The sequence below is a fragment of the Labeo rohita genome, chromosome 3 (assembly GCF_022985175.1).
Source record: "Labeo rohita strain BAU-BD-2019 chromosome 3, IGBB_LRoh.1.0, whole genome shotgun sequence".
Lineage (NCBI taxonomy): Eukaryota > Metazoa > Chordata > Actinopteri > Cypriniformes > Cyprinidae > Labeo > Labeo rohita.
Genome location: NC_066871.1, coordinates 28,350,493 through 28,372,741, shown reverse-complemented (window position 1 = coordinate 28,372,741; position 22,249 = coordinate 28,350,493). Strand labels below are relative to the sequence as shown.

Genomic DNA, 22,249 nt, shown 5'->3' with positions numbered 1-22,249 from the left:
TTGTGGTTCAGTGTTAAATATATATCATTTAAAAAAACCTTTTTTTAAACTGTGCCAAAAACTAACCCAGACTCTGACTTCCTGTATTTCCTTTAATAAACAAGTATATCATTCAGAGGTGATTTCTCTTTTGAAACAGCTGTAGCTCTGATGTGAACAGAGGAAGTTGACCCTAATCCAGTTTTAAAAGTCACTAAAAGTACATAATAAGATGGCACACATCCTTTTTTTTTGTAATCAGGTGGCACACATCCCAAAGTCCCTTCCTCAGTCAATGGGCTTGAGATGACTAATATTCTGCCTTCTAAGCAATTAGAAGCACTCCCATCATCTGAACTATTTTTTTCAAACCACAATCCTTCTCCAAAAAGAAAAAAAGCCTTCATTAGAAGTTTAGTTGCACCTTGCACAGTGCAAATCAGGATCTTCAGGTGCATTTGAAACCCTCAGGAAGGCATGTAAGATTAGGGCTTTGGGTCTGTGATAAGATACAAAAAATGAAACTGAAAAATAAGATACAGTGAGCAACCTTTCACTCATTTTCACGAAAAATAAACGCAACACGCAAAGAAACAGGAAGCCAACAACAGGAAGTTGTTGATTATGATCACAGCTTCACCAAGCAGGGTAAAAAACCCCATAGTACTTTAAAATTGGCGCTGCTTGTCAAAGGTGGCAAAGTCCACTAATCAGTCCACATCAACTATTACTATTATCACCCTTATAGAGCTCCTCCGTGTAAATGTAATTTCTACTCTTGTTCCTCCTTTCAAATAACAGCTTACTCAAACTTAGCACTCCAAGACGTAAAATCGAGTTTAATTTTAGCAGTAAAATCTATCCATGGCTAAAACACCCATTTGTGTGCTATTGATCCTGACTGGCATTAAAGGGAAGCGAATCAATCAACAGATCAATTGATCAATCAACCGATCTCCTGCATCAGTGCATAATGATTTTTTTATTTTACAGTTTCCAGGCCTGGTTTGCCCAAAATGCAGAATTTGAAACACAAACAAGATTATTCAATGTTTTTCTTCCCCCTCAATTTTTTAATGAATCACAGTATTTATCCTCTACAGCATAAATGTCAAGCAAGTATCCACCAAAAAAAAAACAAAAAAAAACATCTAATCATCATTAAAATACAAACATCCATTTATCCATCTAGGAAAATACACCCAGAGCAAGTCTACAGCTCTCACCCTTCCTCATCTGTGACAGAGTTGAGAGGTCACACGCATTTATTTGAGGGAAAATGTGACAGTAGGCGCCTTCGCAGCAAATGTAATTACATTTTTCCATTTAGAGGTCATGTGTGAACAGGACTCGTTGAAATGAATTTGGCTCGTGCAATATGTCTGACTAATAGTCCTGTATTGGTGAAATGTGAAAAAATTCATAGTATTATACTGTGTCCACACCAGATGTGAGCGGCAGGACGCAACATGATTGCAGACAATAAAACTTATTATAAACAGTGATTCTGAGTCTCCGACAGTAAGCTGATGCCTTATACTACTTATGATGAACTGACACAAAGGTCAAATGATTTGCAACGGTTGCTCTGACACATCCTTTGTAGACAGTATTTAGTTGTTGTGAAGCGAAAATCTTTAAAACTAATAAAAGGTAAAAAAACATGTTGTGTCTTCACCTGTATTTTTTTTCTTCCGGCAATTGTAGCGCAATTTAATGGTTTCCATTTGTGGAAGTGGCTGATAAAGTAGGCTTTTTCATATATGTGTTTAAAAGAGACCACTAACTCACAGTGAATACACAAGCTAAGAGCTCTGTAGTGCAGTAGGGTTAAGAGAAGCAAAGACACACACACTCCGTTCATAGTAAACAAGCACACACCGAACAACACAAAACACTCATGGACATGGAGCTTTTGCATCTTGATATCTAATTTGAACATAAACAAATTAGTAGAAGGCTGCTTCAGACACCAGAGGGATTTCCTGCTTATGTCTGCTAGCAAAACTTATCTTATGCAAAATAGCTTGTCATAAAGGTTAGTTCAGCCAAAAATGCTAATTCTGTCATTAATTACTCTCATGTTGTTTGAAACCTGTAAGAGCTTTGTTCATCTTGGGAACACAAATTAAGATATTTTTGATGAAATCTGAGCGCTTTCTGACCCTGCATAGACAGCAACTTAGCTACCATGTTCAAGAGCCAGAAAGGTACTAAGGACATTGTTAAAATAGTCCATGTGACATCAGTGGTTCAACCGTAATGTTATGAAACTACAAGAATACCTTTTGTGCGCAAAGAAAACAAAAATGACGACTTTATTTAGCCATTTGAATACCTTTCTGCACCAGTTGCATTGCTGTCTATACAGGGTCAGAAAGCTCTCGGATTTCATGGAAAAAAATATCTTAATTTGTGCACTGTAAAAACTGCAACTGCATATTTTTCAGTTTACTAAATATTTTGAGTTTCAAATACTAAAACACGTATTGCCTTGTCAGACCAACAAAATTACCCCAAATGTTGTCCCAACTAGTCAAACTCAGTTGTCTGAACAAAGAATTTCATATTTTCGAAATGTTGCAGCATTAATAAATAAAGCAGTTACTGTTATAGGATTATTGTTTGCTGACTTACTTTAAACTTTTTTGTTGTTGTTTTATCATTACTGTTAGTTATTTGCTGCACTGTGATGTAAAGAGCTCATCTTTTTAACATTTGTTGACTGCCAACATTCTTGAAGTTTGTGTCTACACTGTAAAAAAATGCAAATGCGTATTTTCCAGTTTACAAAACATTTTGAGTCTCAAATACTAAAAAATGGTCTTTTCTTGAAACAACATAAAAACCCTTGTCAGACCAGCAAAATTGCCCCAAATGCTGTCCCAACTAGTCAAATACAGTTGTCTGAACAAAGAATTTCATACTGTTGAAATGTTATGGCTTTGTGAGTTCCAGGCATGAATAATATTATTGTATTATGAATAATAGGATTAGTGTTTTGCTGTTTGCTGACTTTATTTAAACGTGTTTGTTGTTGTTTTGTCAGTATTGTTAGTTATTTGTTGTACTGTGACGTAACAAGCTCATCTTTTTAACATTTGTTGATTGCCAACATTTTTGAGGTTTATGTTTTTAGATTTGAGGCCTAAACCACTTATATCCATTTCCTGGATATCTTAGTCTTGTAAGATGCATTACAAACAAAGACAATGTTGTTTACATATTAGACTAAGCTATCCATTAAGGTTTCTATAACAATCCACTGTTTGCCATTCGTAAATAAACATAAAATTGATAAAGTGGTGACTTTTTACACATTCTTTTTTTCATTCAGGAAACTGAAAAAAATACATTACCTCAATGATAGTAACTGTTGTTTCAGTTGCTATGACGGGAATACTTCTATTAGTAAAATAAGACAATCAGCATTACATATACAAACAAATGTAAGTTGGCTAAACAAAGTATTTTTATGTTTTCTCAACGATTTATTTTTAGTGTGTTCAGAAGATGAGCGAAGGTCTTACGGGTTTGAAACAACATGAGGGTGAGTAATTACATACAGTAAGTTTTCATTTTTGGGTGAACTAACCCTTTAATCTAAGCAAAACTAAACTAAAATGTAACTGCAGCTGTCAAATGTAAATCAAATTATGTAATATGCAGCACGATAACTCCACTGTTCAAATGTTTGGGGTCGGTATGATTTATGTATTTATTTATTTATTCCTGTGCTCACCAAGGCTGCATTTATCAAAAATTCAGTAAAAACAGTAATATTGTAAAACAGTATTTGAATACATATTAAAATATAATTAATTTCTGTGATGGCAGCATCATTACTTCAGTGTCACATGATCCTTCAGAAATCATTCTAATATGATGATTTGAAACATTTATTATCAACAATGTAGAAAATAGTTGCGCTTCTTAACATTTCTGCAGAAACTATGGTACATTTTTTTGAAATTCTTTGATGAATACACATTTCAAAGCAAAAGCATTTATTTGAAGCTTTTGTAGCATTTTAAATGTCTGTACTGTCACTTTTTTTTAACAATTTAATGTGTCCTTGCTAATTTCTGTCCAAAAAAAATCTTAGTGACCTCCAACTTTTGTACCGTAGTGTATTACTGTATTAAAATCTGTGAAAACATGAAACGCAGTCAAAGGTTATTATAGATTACAGACTGCACTCCTCTAATCTCCCAAGACATGCTGCTAATCCTTAAGAATCAACCTGTTGGTTTAATCCCATCAAGTGGCTGTGAGTCCTGAGCACATTTGACCTCAGCTTACTCACTGCTGTTTGCTTTGTGACATTATGGGTGAACTGACATGGAAGAAGAGCTAAAAGTAAGTTTGTGTAAATGGACTAAACATCTTGCATCGGACTGACATCTTAAAAAGACAAACTTTCACTTTAGTTTGATTTAAAGGGGACATCAGATGCTTATCCGCTGCGTCCTCAATGACTTTGATGTCGGGAGAAAAATGAAGACTCTTATGTTCACTCTTACATCCAAATACAAAACACCTGCACTGCTTACGAGACATTGTTGTCATTACAGCTGAAGGATAGCATACAACTGGCTGAGGGCAGGAATATGCTAATACAGGACAGTCCGTCAGTGGTCGTGGGAGGGGCTTGAGCAGTATGACATCATACTGCTCAGGAAATCAAAACGGCTTGATAATTAAAACTGTTTAGATTTTTTGTGGATTAAAAAAAAGGAGTGGCTGGATTTTTATCATTGTAGGGTGGTTTGTTCACACACATTTATATGCAAACAGCATGTAAGAGTGAACTTTGCATCCAATGTCCCCTTAAATGCATGTAAAGTTTTTAAATGCATGTAAAAACACTTGGCGTACTTGAAGGGTAAAGGGCTCTGATGATGAACAGGCCTTAGGTTTACAAATCTTTTATGCGATATTCCACTTCACAGCTTTGGATGGAAACATAGCTAGCGTCAGTGAACGCTACAAGTGCCGCTTGAGTAAAATAAACAGGCTTACCAGATGAAGGAAAAACAATCACGGTTACACACGCATACCTTTAGGGCTTCCCGTCCAGGCCACAATGGCCGGTCCTGCTTCCACTAATATTACCTTAATATTGATCTATGGACTGACCAGCTGCTCCAGAATTTTCCAGCACAAACACACAAATGTAAGTAATTGTATTACAGTCTCTTGACATCAGGACTTGCTATTCAGAGCGCTGGAATGCAGTCTCTCGGGACCGAATGACTAAAGCCTTTGTGATTAACTCGACGACATGTTTCAATGGCTTGTGCATCAGTAATTCTAGCCAATCTGTTTCGGGAACATTAGAAAACATCCAGACAAGATTTAAAGGGATAGTGCTAAAATTAAAATTCTGTCATAATTTTCTAATAACACTACCATTTAACTGAAAGTCTATTACGCTCACCAAGGCTGCATTTATTGATCATAAAATACAGTAAAATAGCAAAATATACTTACAATTTAAAAAGACAGTTTGAATTTGAATATATTTTAAAATGCAGTTTATTCCTTTGATGCAAAGCTGGAATAAAGCCATTATTCCAGTCTTCAGTGTCGCTTGACCTTTATTCTAACATGCCGACTTGGTGCTCATGAAACGTTAGCAAATTATGACTACTTTTATTTGGTGAACTTCCCTTAAACTACTAACAGCAGGCAAAGCAGGGGACCGAATCTGCAGTGGTGCTGTCAGGATGTGAATACAACAAATGAGTTTAATAAGAAAACAGAGATGGAAAGGCAGCTCTGGCTCTGTGCCTGCCTCCACTCCAAGTCCCTTCGCTGCTGTGTTCAGGGAAACCCATCTGAGGATCCATTATCAGAGCAAATAAGGTGGCAGAGAGCGAGGTGCTCAGAGTCTGATCACCATTGCTGAAACATTTAGAGAAACATGACCAGCAGATTCAAGATCATGCATAAATAATGTGGAAGCTGAACCCAGCCTTGCAACAGCCAATTTGGAGTGTTAATTGCAGCGTAAAGAAAGAAAACACTAGGGTAGAAACTGTGAAGTCAACAGGCTAGATATAGTGTTTCTTAAAGGGACAGTTCACCCAAAAATAAACATTCTGTCATTGTTTACTCACCCCTGAGTTTCTTCAAACGGAAGTTTCTTTCTTCAGTTGAGTACAAAGGATGATATTTTAAAGAATGGTGGTAACCAAACTGTTGACGGTAGCCATTGGCTTCCATTGTATGAAAAGAAAAAAACAGTGGAAGTCAATGGCTACCGTCAGATGTTTGGTTACCAAAATTCTTTAAAATCCCCTTTTTTGTGTTCAACAAAAGGAAGAAACTCATGCAGGTTTGGAACATGCTGAGGGTGAGAAAACTCTGATGGAATGTTCATTCTGGGTGAAATTTTGGGTGATTACTTTACAGGGTCATAATCTTCTTTATATTAGGTGTCTTTAAAGGGATAGTGGTTTACTAAAGACAATTGGAGGTATATTAAAACATGTCCTGGTTTTATAATGGCAGTGAATGGCTGTTAATTTTTTTGAAGTCCAAAAAAGTGCATTCATCCATCATAAAAAGTACTCCACATGGCTCCAAGGGGATAATAAGGGTCTTCAGGGGTGAACTGATCCATTTGTGTAAGAAAAATATCCATATTTAAAACGTTACAACAACATTTTAGTGCTACTTTAAAAATAAAAAACCTGAGATTAAAGTCGTAATATTTAGACAGTAAAGTCAAAATTCTGAGAATAAAGTTGAAATGTTTCGAAAATAAAGTCGAAGTGTTTTCAGAATAAAGTAGGTTTTTTGAGATTAAAGTCAAAAGTATGAGAATTAATTTGTAGCAATTATGAGATTAAAGTTATAATATTTTGAGAGTATATTCTAGCCTTGCACATGCAAATGGCCCAGACTGAGAGCAGTGGGAGATATTCCAGTCTCAGCTATTTAAATTCTCTCAGTTTTATAGTGAAATACAAACAATATGTCTATTACAAAAACGTGTTTTTCACGCTTTTTATTGTGGCGTGTATTTGCCTCAGTTTAAGCGGCATGTGAATCTTACCGTTTACAATGTGAAATTTTTTCAAACAGTTTTTTTCATTCCTTCTGATGTTCCTTCACATTTATAACATGCTTTAATCTTGGAATAAAGAGGAAAAACATGTATAATTTGTATTTCATGATAAAATGGACAGAATTTGAAAACTGAGCTGTGTTACATTAAAGCAACAAGGCACAAAATTATTATAAAAAGTTAAATCTTATTTCCAATGATTTACTTTATTATACGGTTTGTGAATAGCCACTTATATACCTCAGTAAAGACAACAATATAACTTATAGTAACAAGTTGGAGTCCACTTTAACCTTTAGAATGTTTTATTGTTGTTTTTAAATAAATACATGTTAGGAATAAAAGATTGGATGCCACAGACATTTTTCTGGAGTATGTGGTGGGATTTTCACAGAGAAAACAGTATAATTTAATACAACTAACTGTAATCGAAAAGATGATTGATTTACATAAATACAGCGATCAGTCCAGCCACTTCTCCCAGTGCTCCAATCCGGGCCATTTCCATGCGCAGACTATACTCTCAAAATATTATAACTTCAATTGCTATGATTCAATTCCTCAATTCAATTTATTTTCTTTCTTTTGATCGTTAAAGGTTCACGAGGCGGGACTCGATCTCAGGACACCCGAGGCTATCGGCACCACAAGGCTATTGGCGCCAACATTTCGACTTTATTTTCAAGTCGTAATTTTTCATTTTTAACAGTCAAAATATTTCATGAACAAAGTTAAAATATTTCAACTGTTTTTTTTACTATTAAGACTTTAATCTCATAGTTTGAAGTCGGAATATTTTGAAAATAAAGTCGAAATATTTCGAGAATATTTATTTTCAAAATATTACGACTTTAATCTCATAGTTTTTTTTTTTTTTTTTATGTGGCACTAAAACGCAAACCAAAATCTGTAGTTTAAAAAGGTTAAGGTCTCTAAGTTAAAAAACTCAAATGTGGGTGACAGAAATTACAGAAAAAAAATGTAAGCAGTGCTGGTATTACAAAATGGCATAATGGTGCCTGTATATTTTACAAATTATAAACATTTTTTAAAATGCTATAATCTTAATATACAATGTAGTTGGAGTTTAAAAAAAAAATATATATATATATATATATATATATATATATATATGAAGAGTTCAGATGCAAAACCAGCTAAATCCATCTGACGTCTTTTATTAAAAAATCCATTTTTATCAGGCTCAGATGTATAGGTTTCGATGTAAGTACTGGTACTTCTGATTGAGCTGAGGCTGGTATTTTAGCAAGTTTGCAGAAAACGTATTTAATGGACGTATAATATGTGTCGAGAGCATTCACTCAGTATCATTATCTCATTTTTGACCGAGATGGCTTTTAGCTGGTTTTGCATCTGAACTCTTCATATATATATATATATATATATATATATAGTAAGCAGTTTGTCCATAAAATATGGCAAATATAGATGGTGCAAACTGTCATGCACACAACAACAATCATAACATCATTAAATAATGTATTACACTGTGACAAGTTCATAAAACAGTCTAGACTAAACAGTTTTATGATAAGAAGAATAAAATACCCAAGGATCTTGTTTAAAATAAATACTAACAAATTTCCCATCAGCCAATCTATCACAGTTTCTGTGCTTACTTCTTGTTTTTGCAGCCTGGTTTCATTAAGTGATCTTGCTGGACTGGGGAGGAAGTTTTGAGTTCCAGTATGTTTTTCTAGTACATCAAGCACTTTTATGACCACTTTAAAAAGGAGGAGGGCAAAGTTTGGCTGGTTTGCATGGCCCCATAAGGCCCTGCTGCTTTTTACATCTCAAGTTTTGTCAGCAAAGACTGCCCATTTCTAATTTGGGCTGCAGAATCAATAAAAATTGCTCTGGAAATGTGATATGACAAAGTATCAAATTAATAAATATATTTATTTTTTAATATTGCATATTTTTGTAATTATGTTTTTTTCTAAGATTATAATTTTAGTGTTTACAGCACTTTACAATAAATCATATTTTACATATATTATGTAGTAGTAGTAGTAGTGATAATAATAATAATAATATATAACATTTTTGGCCCAATTGTGCAGCCATGCAAAAAAAAATCTTGAGCTTTTTTAAATTGCATTTTAAATCACAATCACAATTTTTAGCAGGAAAAACACAATTAGATTTTCTCCCAAATTGTTTATCGCAATTTTAAATTGTGTACCATCCAAACAACTCTACACTGATCTGAATGGGAACGGCTTTCTCCTGATATCGTGGACCTCTTTGGACGGTAAATGTCCGAGAGCTTAATAGAGAGAACTTTAATGAAAAAAAGGCTGAGTGAGATAATAAGAGATGAAGAAGTGGAGAACAGAGGCTTCAGTGTGCCCGTTTCTCTCTCTCTCTAGACGGCCAGCGCTCGAAGAAGACCGCTATAGAGAAACGGCAGCGACAAGAAATAAACGAGTGCGGTGGGTATTCCAGCGTGACCCTGGCAACCTTTCTACAACAGACTCCCTGTGAGTTATCCAAGGACTGACGTTGGGCTCTCCCACACAGAGGGAAAAAAAACTCCTCGATGCCTTGGCTGGCATTTCTTGCACAGGAACTAGAAAGTGGCTAAAGGTGCATTATAGACCAAGAAAGACAAAGATTTTGACTCATATACAAGAACAAAATAACTCCATCCCACGCGCCTCGGTCAAAACAGCATGAAAAGAATGCCGCTTCTATCTAGTTAACGTCCGCAACGGCTAAAAAGAGATACTGGACACTGCACTTGTTTTGCTGATCCGTAACAAAGAGAGCTCAGAGAGGGACGCATTCCAGGCTGAAAACATCTGGGATAATTTGGAGAAAATTACAGCTGAAATAAGTATCAAACCATGTAGTTTTGTTCCAGAGCTTTAGAGACTAAAACACTCAAAAACAAACACAAATGATTTAGTAAGCACTACTGAGTGATTATGTTCATCTTTGTATTAAGCTTGCTTTACGTGCAGAATTGTATTACATTAGGCGTTTACCACAGAGGTGTGACCTAGTGGTTAAAAATCTGAACTGAAAATTGAAAGGTAAAAGGTTCAAGATCACCAATGTGTTTAACAAAAAATAAATAAATAAATAAAAATTGTCATTATAATAAGTGTACTGACGAGGTTTTTCACATTTGTTAAATGACTAGTTTGAAGTTCATTGAGCATTGTTTACATAAATTACTCTTCTTTTTATAGCATTTTAGGTAGGGCTGTCAAACGACTAATTGCGATTAATCGCATACAAAATTTGAGTTTGCCTAATATATGTGTGTGTACTGTGTGTAATTATTATGTATATATAAATACACACAAATTCATGTATGTATTTGAAAGAAAAATGTTATTTATGTACACAATAAGTTTTATTTATATATAGTATAAATATATAAAAATTTTAATAAATACATATACTTGTAAATATTTCTTAAATATATACATGAATGTGTTTGTATTTATATATACATAAAAATTACACACAGTACACACACATATATTAGGCAAACTCAAACTTTTATTTTGTATGTGATTAATCGCGATTAATCGTTTGACTACCCTAATTTTAAGTCTAAAAGTTGTCTAAACCAAAGATTATACTGCATAAAACACTGCATGAAATTAATAATAGGGCATCGTATTTATAGGGCATATGTATTTATTGTAATTGTCTAATAATTATTCATTTACCTCACCTACCTAAAACAGAAAAACCTATTTAAAATTGTTTCTGCATATTTGTGATCACTTAACATATACTTAACATATATTTAAATAAATATTTAATTAATATTTAACTAAATAAATAAATCACGTTCTCTCTTGTAGTAAACAAACTAAATTTTTCACTTTTCTGCATTCCACTTCTGCTCTAGTTTGTGTGCAGATCTAGTTTCTAACTTAACTTAGGGCCCTATGAAATCAGTTTTTATTTTTTCTCAAATTGCGTTTTCCAAATGAATTTTTTTCCATTTTCAATTTTCTGGATTACATTTTTTTTTTATTCTCATTTTTCTACACTCTGTTTTAATGGTTAAATAAAAAAAAATGAATCAAAAAGCATGTCTAATTAATTGAAACCATGCAACTTACACAATTATTTTTAGTAAATTCTGTGTTTTCCATTCATTTTCTGGATTCCATTTGGATGGTGTTTTTAGATTTTAACAACAAAAACCATCCTTAATTCATTGGTTTCATAAAATAATAATAATAATAAATTACTTTATTAATTTATATTTATTTATTTATTTTTAATTCCGTGTTGTGGTTTACATTTTTTTCTGGTAAATATTCCTTAAAAAATAATGTTTAAATAATAATTTTATTATTAGTAGTAATAGTACTATCATTACATTAAGTAACACATTTCTGCCAAAGTTTCTTTTTTGTGGCTTAATATTCAGACACTAATCCATATAGTGTTTTAATTTAAGCAAACTGACCTACTTTATGATTTATTCATCCAAAATTTGGCAAACTCCTTCACTTCCGGCATTATACTGTTAATTACATTTTTATGACTTTATTTTGCAATTCCATCCATGTTTTCCGCATCGCATTGAGCACTGTAAATATTACTATTGCTTTTTATGCATCTCATTTGTAAGTCGCTTTGGATAAAAGCTATCAGCTAATTAGCTAAATAAATAAAGGTAAATGTACAGTATTGGTTGCAACAATAAGAAACCAATAATGCTTGATGTCACTAAAGTATAAAAGCAAAGACAGTTTGCACAGTGCATCATTATAACTATGTAACCTGATACTGCTTTGGCAATAGAACTATGCCATTATTTGTCATTCAATAAAGCAGTTTCTCTAGATACTAATGCATGGCTCATACCAAGACAATCCCATCAATCTAAATGGGGAAGGTTTTTAAGATGGCTAAGCTGATGCAGAATGCAGAGCTGTATCATAAAAAGATAAACATCACTAAATGGCTCGTAACATGCAAGGGGCAGCTGAGTAATGGCTCGGAGCAAGAGATAACTTTAAAAGACATCTGACAAGACAAAAGCACCTCTGACCTCCTTTTGTATCTACTCTGTCTCTCCACAGGAGCAAAAACATCCAACTGCAGGACACTGAGAAACACCAGAAATAATCAATCCGGCTAAAGAGAAAAATCAATGGAGGAAATGACAGCTTTTCTCTGATTTGATGCCATTGTTCATTGCTTTAACGCCTTTACAAAAGTACATAGAAATTGGCTTGAATCTACCAACATGCTGAAAATATAAAACCTCCATGACAAAGTAGTTTTTGTCACATCCAAAAAAAGTACACATCTGGATATTGGCTAACCTTTAGTTCTTTAATTAAAGTCAGACTTATATTGGCCATCAAGACTGCTGTTAAACAAACATATATAAGACAGAGCAGTTTAACTTAGGCTTTTTACACCAGGAAGCTTGTAAATATAAAGTCTGGGATCGGCCTGCAGGCATTTAGACACAACATCATAATCCACCATCCAAATCTGAAACTCAAAAGCAATTATTTTTGAAATATTAAGGTCTAGTCTTTAAAACGACAAGAACGATATAAATGAGCTGCTTTGAAATCGTGATGCATATCAGATTTCATACAGCCTCCCGCCTTTTTGATCCAATCTTTGTTTGGAAATGTTAAATAATCATTCTCAAAATAGCTGACCTAGTCTGCTTGGCACTTAAGCCCCTGTTTTTTTCTGTCCCTCTCAGAAATCAATGCAAACTTTTTAAAAAGCCAGAAGAAACAGAAAACACATTAAAGAAATCCATTTCCACTGCAAAAAAAAAAATCAAGACACCCCCTTAAAAAGTCTTGTTGATCAGTCACAGAAAGCTACAAAGACACTTTTTTTGTTAATGCTCTTCCTTACTAAACGAGAAAAACAACCAGAAAATGGCTGGCTTCTGAGGAGGTCCTTAATCACTAGGCAATTAACGTATTTCATAGGGTCTTTCCTCCATTCCTGCATGTCGTTTTCCCACAGTGAGTACGCCTCGGGTCTGATTGTGTGCAGTACTCTAGCAAGCCAATGACTGAGGGGATGGGCAGGGAGAACTGTTTAACAAAATGAGGCCATACATCAATCAATACCCTCACCAAAAGCCAGCCAAAGGCCCTCTATAGGATTGAAACAGTCCACCTCCTACTTTTCAGTATATTACTCAGCTAGCCTAATAATGTCTCTGTCTTTTTCAATCAATGTACACGGTTGGATCACGATATACCAGTGTCCTAATTGGAAGGTTTGAGGTTACGCTGTAGTTAAGGCAAACTAACTGGCTTGTCTGGCAACCTCAAGGGCTAAAACTAGGGAAGAAACAAACTAATGACATACCCAGTTCATGTATTTGATTGCACAGAAACCATGGTGCAGGTTTCTAAGCTGATGCAACATAATGAACATATAGACTTGTGATATAGCTTAGGGAACTGTAATTTCCATGATGTGGAAAACACAGATGGAATCACAGAATTCAGTCATGAAAATTTAATTTACTGTATAACGTGGAATGTCATGAAATTTGCCAAATTTTGGACGCATAAATCAAAAAAAGTAGGTCAGTACACATCAATCAAAATGGGATATGGACTAGTGTCTGTGAATATTAAGCCACAAAATAATATTTAAATATGAAACATGTTTTGCGTGTCTTTGTGTGAACGAATGGCGCAGATGCGAGGTTTGGTTTACCACACACATACTGTGCATGTGATGCTCGCAGTGTTTCCAAACTCTGATTTCTCAATATATGAGTACATGAGAGTCACTTTATGAGTGTTTTGCCATTTCTTGTGATGAAATCAATCATCATATTACAAACAAACAAACTTTACAGCAACTCGTTAAACTAAAGGTTTGGTTTGACTTAAAGAAACTGTGACAGAAATATATTACTACTACAACTACTACTAATAAGATTATTATTAAAACATTATTTTTAAGTAATGTTTCACAGAAAAATGATTTACCAGAATTATTTACCAGAAAAATATGAATACACAATACAGTAATTATGAAAAAATAAATAATATATTATTTTATTAATAAAATCAATGAATTAGATATGCTTTTGATTATCAGATTTAATGAAACCATTAAAATGGAATCCAGAAAATAAACGGAAAACACAGAGTTTCATAAAAACAAAACTGAATGTGAGAAAAAATGAAATTTAGTTTTCTTGTTAAACTTTGAATAAATTGCTATTAAATTGTGTAATTTTCGTCATTTCAATTAATTAGAATTGTTTTTTGATTAATACAATTTAACTTAACCATTAAAACAGAGTGTAGAACAATTAAAACGGGAAAAAAATGGAATCCAGAAAAATTTAAACTGAATTTGGAAAAAAATAAAACGGAATGTGGAAAAAATAATGGTTAAAAAATGTTTTGCTAACTAAAATGAGGCTGAAATAAAATAAAGTAATTCAATAAAAATATTAGATGAAAAACTAAACGAGAATTAGAACTGAACTAAAACTGAAATAAAAATGTTAAAACCAAGTAGTAATATTTTTGGGGGAAAAAACTAATAAAAACAACTAAACTAAACTAAAATTAAAAAGAAAACTGAAAATGCAAAAATAAAAGCTAATTCTGTATGTTACTAAATAATAAGAGGCTCATTCTGTGTCATTTCAGAAACTTCCCCTAATTTTGCTAATGTTTTTTTCTGAAAAAAGATAAACATGTACAGTGATAAAAGCCGAAATATTAAATGTCATGGATGAATATTTACGGAGTAATCCACTATTTTGTAGAGGAGGGTCAAAATGACAATTTTCACAATTTAGAGACATGCAAACTTTGGAGTAAACTAAGTGTTGTTCACTAAATAACTCAAGGAAAAAAATGTAATATGCACAAAATACAGTAATATGCACCTAAAATAATTACTAAATCATTTAAGGGATGATTCAATTACTCCTGAGTTTAATTCTCGGCTCAAGTACCTTTCCCGATTCTGTCCCCCTCTCTTTCGCCAAAAATATATATTAAAAAAAATATCTGACATATTGCCCAGCCCTATTGATAACCCAGCAGTCCTTGACGGCATTCTTCAAATACTGCGGAATCTGAATGAATGATGCATCATTCATGTCACTGGAGAACATAAGTGGGTGGATAAACTATGATGGCATGCTAGATTAGTTTTCAGTTGAGGCATAGTTTGGGTCTAACAAAAGCCACCCAATATCTCTCTGTGCAGGAGACAACCAAGCAGATGCATCCACAGGCTTTAGCTTCTCATTAAAAACACCTGCACTGTCCCTTTAAGGCAGAGTTTCCTATTTTCGTCAGTTTCCTGTTGCAGCCTGATAACGGGCCTCATTCGGCAAGGCAACGACAGCACATGGCACTATTATTCCCTGTGTTATTGCCTGGAATCAGTGCTACCTTAATCCAGAGAAAGCTCCATCACCACCTGTAGTGCAGAGAGTAAGACTTTCTGGATTATGTGAAAGTGAAGAACACAACTATTTTTAGCAGCAGGAATGGACACAGTCTGTTGAGGTTGTGAGCCGCTAGAGCACACAAATGCCAGCTGAGACAACCAGACAGAGTCCAAATAAAACAGTTTATTCCTGCAGTTAAACATCAACACGTAAGTGTAATGTTACGGTACATTCTGTCATATTTTCTTCATGGAAAAATGACTTGTAGGCAGCTGCAATCTACACTGTCTCCTAAAGAGGAAATGCATCTCTGTCTAATTTGTCCACTTCCTCTGTACTGCTTTTCCACCAGTCTACCTTAAGTTTGAGTGAACTTTCATTTTCCATGCTGTTTTAGGATCTGGTCACACTTAAACCCAGAGCTTCTCACTTCTGAAATGAATTGCAAACCAGGTCTGAGATCAGCCCTGAAAGTCCACTTCCACCAACAGTCCTATGTGAACCGCCTCCCTCCCCTGAAATTGCTCTTCCTGTGTTTGAGAGGATAAGAGAGTCTGCCCACGCCTGCCTGGACTCACAAAGCACTTAATAATAAGGCCGCTCTTTAAACTAGATGTGAATGCTAAACCATCGACGAGGATACAGATGGTACAATGAACAATGAATATTCATGCAAGCAAACATGCAACATTAGCATGTAAACAACAGCAGGCATGCTTTCAGAAAGTTAACTCTTGAGTCTTTTTTCCTTCATTTGCCCTACAAACAAATCCAAATTTGCACACTTCAAAGACTTTACTGCTTTAGATAACACAAGCTGGTGCAAAGATAGCATAAGCATGCTATTCAAAGCAAAAATGTGCTACTAGGATGCCTGTGTGAACTTGACGGGACCTGACTTCATCAACAAAAATTGACCTCAAAATCACTTATTTAAAAGGGACATTGGTTGCCCATTTACCACAATTTGACATGATTCTTCAGGGTCTTCATGAAATGTCTGTAACATTAAAAAATCCTCAATGGTCGTGTAAAACAACACCTTTTTTACCTTGTCAAAAACAGCTCTGTTCACAGAGACCCGTTTCAGTGCATGTCTCTTTAAATGATAATGAGCTAGTGCTCACCTCTACTCTCTTTCTGTTTTTTGTGTATTCGGTGGCACGTTACCATCAAAAACAAAACTAATCCATCCTCAGTGCCTCTGATGTTCAGGAGAAAATGACTCTTACGTTCACTTTTACATCCAAATACAAAACACCTGTATTGCTTTCGAGACATTGTTGTCGCTACAGCTGCATGAGCGCTGAGAAAATGACGGACAGCGTACAATGCTAATACAGCACAGTCCATCGGCGGTTGTGGGTGGAGGCTGAGCAGTATTACATCATACTGCTCAGAAAAGCAAAGTGGGTTGATAATTGAGACTGTTTTGGTTTTTTGTGGATTCAAAAATAGAAGTGAACTGATTTTTATAATTGTAGGGTGGTTGTGCCCACACATTGCTAAGACACATTTATATACAAACACCATGTAAAAGTGAATTTTGTATACGATGTCCCCTTTAAAAGTAATTCCAGATAATGACTGTGAAACATAAAGATAGCTGCATATATATATATCATTATTTGTTCACAGATGCCACTTGATTTGATAAGTAGCTATCTAGTTATTATGTGATGCATTGCCAAATTCACTTTGTCAGCTGAGCCCCTCTGACATAAAATATTACATAAAAATACTTTATTAAAAGATATAAAGATATAAAGTTAATTTTTCCACTACTTAAAAACACATTTGCATGTTCACGGCACTTTGATGTTAATTAATTAATTAATGGTAACATGTAGGTAGGTAAAATTTATTTTTTATATAAATCTATCTAGTACGTTTAAAATTAATATATATTTTTATGATTTAATTATTTATTATACTGCCAGTCAAACGTTTTTGAACAGTAAGATTTTTTATGTTTTTTTTAAAGTCTTTTCTGCTCACCAAGCCTGCATTTACTTGATCCAAAACGCAGCAAAAACAGTAACATTTTGCTTTTTTTTTTTTTGCTATTTAAAATAAAAGTTTTCTATTTGAATATATTTTAAAATGTAATTTATTCTTGTGATTTCAAAGCTGAATTTTTAGCATCATTACTCCAGTCACATCATCCTTCAGAAATCATTCTAATATTCTGATTTGCTGATCAAAAAACATTTATTATTATGTTGAAAATAGCTGAGTCGAATTGTTTCCGGTTTCTTTGATGAATAGAAAGTTCAGAAGAACAGCATCTGAAATAGAAATCTTTTGTAACATTATAAATGTCTTTATCATCACTTTTGATCAATTTAAAGCATCCTTGCTTTTTCTTTCAGATAAATGCTGATTTTGGATCTTTATATTCATCAAATGTAAAAATTAATAAAATTGTACTCCACAGTTTTAAATATTGAGTATAATAATAATAAAAATGTTTCTTAAACAGCAAATCCGCATATTAGAATGATTTCTGAAGGATCATGTGATACTGAATACTGGAGTAATGATGCTGAAATTTAGCTTTGATCACAGGAACAAATTACACATTAAAACATATTCAAATAGAAAGCAGTTATTTTAAATAGCAAAAATATTTCACAATAATCACTACTTTTCCTGTATTTTGGATCAAATAAATGCAGGCTTGGTGAGCAGAAGAGATTTCTTTCAAAAACATAAAAAACATAAAAAATCCCTTGCAGTTCCCAGTTTGGCAAAACCTGATCTAATGCAACAAAACACATGAATTTTAAGTGTGGCAAAGCGTTTTTTGTGGCCACTTTGTATACAGTAATGCACATTCATTTATACACATCAAACATACTTGTCTTCATAGCATTTGGCCCTTTTAGTTAATTAAAGAACCTACTTCTACTACAAAAAACAAGCTCACAGCACAAAAGCCTACTCACATTTACACACAAACACTCTCACACTCCTCCAGCACTACAACACGCCTGTCTACCTCGAACAGTGATCTAGGATCAGTAGTGGTCTTCTGATACCAAAGTAGGAAAGACTAACAAGGCTGTGATCAAGGGACACAAGAGCTTTTAGTCCATGGTGGGCTCACGTTCATTTTTCAAGCATTGCAACTGCTATCATCTTTATTGTGCTTTAAAGTATTCTATTTTTATACTAGGAACTGTTTCAGCCACAGTTCAGTAGCACAGGGCAAACCCCCTAGTATCAAATACAGCATGCCTTCGATACGCCTTCATTGGGAGCTTGCAGCCTTCATGCTGTGAATCTAGCACCTGCAGAGCAAAGTATCTTACTGTTTTGGATGCGAATACATGCTTGAAAGCACAAAGCTTTGCTTTGCTCTGTGTTGACCACATGAACAGATAAACCGATGGGGCTCTGATAATACTGGTCACTATGTGAATGCGCCATTGTCTCAAGAATAGAAATTCAGATGTGAAAGTCACCAAAATACTGAGGAACACGACCATGTGACTATCATACAAAGGATACTGTGCACCACCTGACTGACCATGCAGTCTGTTATTGCAAAATGAAAAACAGTGAGCTAGAGAGAGCTCTTAAACCTCAGAAGTGGGCCATCAGCAGCTGGAGAGGGCCAATGGCATGCGTGTGCTGTATTAAAGTGCTGACGGTGCCCAGAGGTGACTCTGCAAGCAGTGAAGCAAGTCTCCCTTCAAGGAGAACCCGAATCAGAGACAAAGCCATTTATTACTACTGCACAACTCCCCACAGAAATGCAATCTTCAATTTCCTACACCTGCAGGCATCCAAACCCTTCCCATCCATACTTTTATACAAAGTGCTAGCTCCAACCCACTGTAATTTATTCCAGAAAACCCAATATTGAAACTGTGCCCACAGCTTTTAAGACGGTGTACACTGTCGCGCTAATGCATTTAATTTATTACACAACACACTTCTTTCTCTCCTTCCTTTCACACGTTTTAGGCACTTACCTTGATGGGGTTTGTACTGAAGCGAATCTTCCTGCTGGGGGGCGTTTCATCTTCCGCAGGCAGCCCAGGGATTTCTGAACAACTGGATTCTGGTTCGTAAGCATCGTCATCCTCCGCCTCTTCATCTTCGTCCAGCTGACTTCCACCGGAGTCCTCTCCAATCCCACTGTATGCGCTGATGTCCACCAGGTCTGCTTCTGAGATATCCTCTCTGTGGGATTCCTCCTCAGCGCAGGCCTGTCCAATTTCCTCCTTTTGTTCCGAGGGCTCATGGCCGCTGGTGGCCTCCCCGTTTTCCAGAGAGGCGTGGACATCCGCCTGTACCAGTCTGCTGCCTGCATCCGGTGCTCCTGGTGCTGCATGCTCCTCTGGTTTGGACGATGCATTTTGGATCTCTTCCAATCTGGATGCATCGAAATCAGAAGCCACATCCTCGGATGGTTTGCTTTTGGGTCCATCGGCTTGGATGCTTGATCTGGTCTTCGGACTCCCAGGTGTAGCCTCTTGGTCTTTGTACTGAGCTCCCTCTTCTTGGTCCTCTGTCGAAGAGGAGACTCGTGCCTTCCTGGAGACAATTTTAGAGCTGATTCCTCCCACCTTGCCCGGAGTAGAGCCTGCCCCGTGGGAAGGGAGTGGGGAGGTTGAGGACGGTCGGTGAAGGTTGTTACGCTGGTCCGCTCGTTCAAACACTGCACTTAACTGGCTAACGGTAGGGGACACTGCATCTGCGCGACAGTCCGCCGCGTCCAGTCTGTCCAACGACTCTGTGCTCCCGTTGAAGCGAACCACCACATCCAAACGGCTGTCTTGGAAGCCTGACGCACGCTCTTTCTTCAACAGGATTCGATTAGTCGCAGCCTGCTTCTCCTGCAGGTGACGCTGCTCAAATATCTTCCGTGTCTCCTGTAGCTTGGAGAAGCCTGTGGATGGTCCACGGGAGCTGCTACCGTCGGTCTTTCCATCGAAGCGGCTAACTCGCTCCGACACAGTCCCGCCAAGTTTGAGCAGCGCGCTGTGGTCCACATTTTCATTCAGACTGCTTGCTCTGGGGAGGGAGAGTCGGACGGCCTGGTCTTTGGCCTTCGATGGATCCTCTTCGTCCCCAGGAGAACCCATCTGCATGAACATGTTCTTGATGCGATGCACATTGGAGCCGTACCTGCGGCCCCGGCCCTGTGGTCGAGGTTTTCCTTCTTCCCCATTAGCAGCACTGGAATCTTTTACAGGCTTGAGGGATTGAATTCCAGCTTCATAGGCATTCCTGTGTGGCGATGCACTTCTCGCTACGAGAGTGGTGCTCGTGCTGCCGCTGGCTGCAGATGGGGGTTCAGTCTTCATCATGGTTAATCAAACAGCAGTAAAGACGAGCAGAAACAGCATAGCCCTCTGCTTCTCCTCCTTATTGCATGAATAAGAAGTGGCAGGCATCAGGATCAGTCCATATCATTGGCCGCAAAACAGAGAAAAGGAGAAAGTATGAATAAGACAGAATTGGCATATTTTATAAGAAATATACAAGGAATAATTGACGCTGAACCAATGAATTATCAGAAAAATAATCCATATGCAAAAAAGCGGCCATTGCACCAAGCAGAGCAATATTTTTCTAATAATTTAACATCCCGCAGTCAGTTATTCTGCTTATACTATGGTTCAGATGATGTCAGGTTTTGTCCTTAAAACACTCCCATCTCAAGCCTCCACTGCTAATTCCAAAATGTCATTTTAGACCTAGTTATGGAGGCTTGAGCCATAGTGCAGTTATTAATGCTGTCTAATGCAGTTATTATAGAGCGAGAGATTAATTATAATGCGTGAATTGTGCAAATTACCTGAACCTGTGTGTTTCTATTTAATGTTCGGTAGAAGCGTCTCTACTAACAGAGAAACAAAATTTTAAGGGATTATTTCACTTCTAGAATAAAATTTTCTAATAATACTCACCCCGTGTCATCCAAGGTGTTCATGTCTTACTTTTTTCAGTCAAAAATAAACTAAGGTTTTTGAGGGAAACATTCCAGGATTTTTCTCCATTTGGTGCACTTCAATAGGAACTGATGGGTTGACGGTTCAAACTGTAGTTTCAAAGCAGCTTCAAAGGGCAACGAAACAATCTAGTGAAACAATTGGCATTTTCTAAAAAAAAATAACAATTTATATAGTTTTTTAACCACAAATGCTTGTCTTGGAATAGCTCTGCGTCCACTTGTGTAATCACATTGGAAAGGTCAGGCGTTTTTAGTTCTTTGCCTGTGTACTTTGGTTCAAAAAAGTAGGGTAGGGCGAAAAACTTCATTTCTCCTCCTTTAAAATCGTCTGACCACACTGTTTTACCATTTTTTGTAAAGGGCGCCTGACTTTCTTTGCAGGTTTGCTTTGTAAACACTGGGTCGGCACTTCTGCCTACGTCATGCGTGACCTTTCCAACGTGACTACATAGAGCAAGTTGAGCTAATGTAAGACGAACATTTGTGGTTAGAAAGTATATAATTTTTATGTTTTTCAGGAAATGACAGATTGTTTCACTAGATAAGACTCTTAATCCTCGGCTGGAATTGTGTAGAGCCCACTGAAGCTGCATTGAAACTGCAATTTGGACCTTCAACCAATTGATCCCCACTATATTAAGAAAATCCTGGAAAGTTTTCCTCACAACCAAAACATTTTGTTTCAACTGAAGAAAGAAAGACATGAACATCTTGGATTACATAAGGGTGAGTAAATTATCAGGAAAAAAATATTCTGGAAGTGAATTAATCCTTTAACTGAAGTGACGTTAGCACCTCACTACTGAGAAAT

The 22,249-nt window shown here is 35.9% G+C and overlaps 1 protein-coding gene across 1 annotated transcript in view; it reads right to left on the bottom strand.

Annotated features, from left to right (window-relative positions):
- The window catches only part of ppp1r9ba (protein phosphatase 1, regulatory subunit 9Ba), a 59,750-nt gene that overhangs the window by 35,456 nt on the left and 2,045 nt on the right, over nucleotides 1–22,249 (bottom strand). Inside the window, exon 2 of the mRNA XM_051104524.1 lies at nucleotides 19,451–20,848. Within this exon, the coding sequence (XP_050960481.1) occupies nucleotides 19,451–20,791 (1,341 nt within the window). The 5' untranslated portion in view covers nucleotides 20,792–20,848. The remainder of the gene's footprint in view (nucleotides 1–19,450; nucleotides 20,849–22,249) is intronic.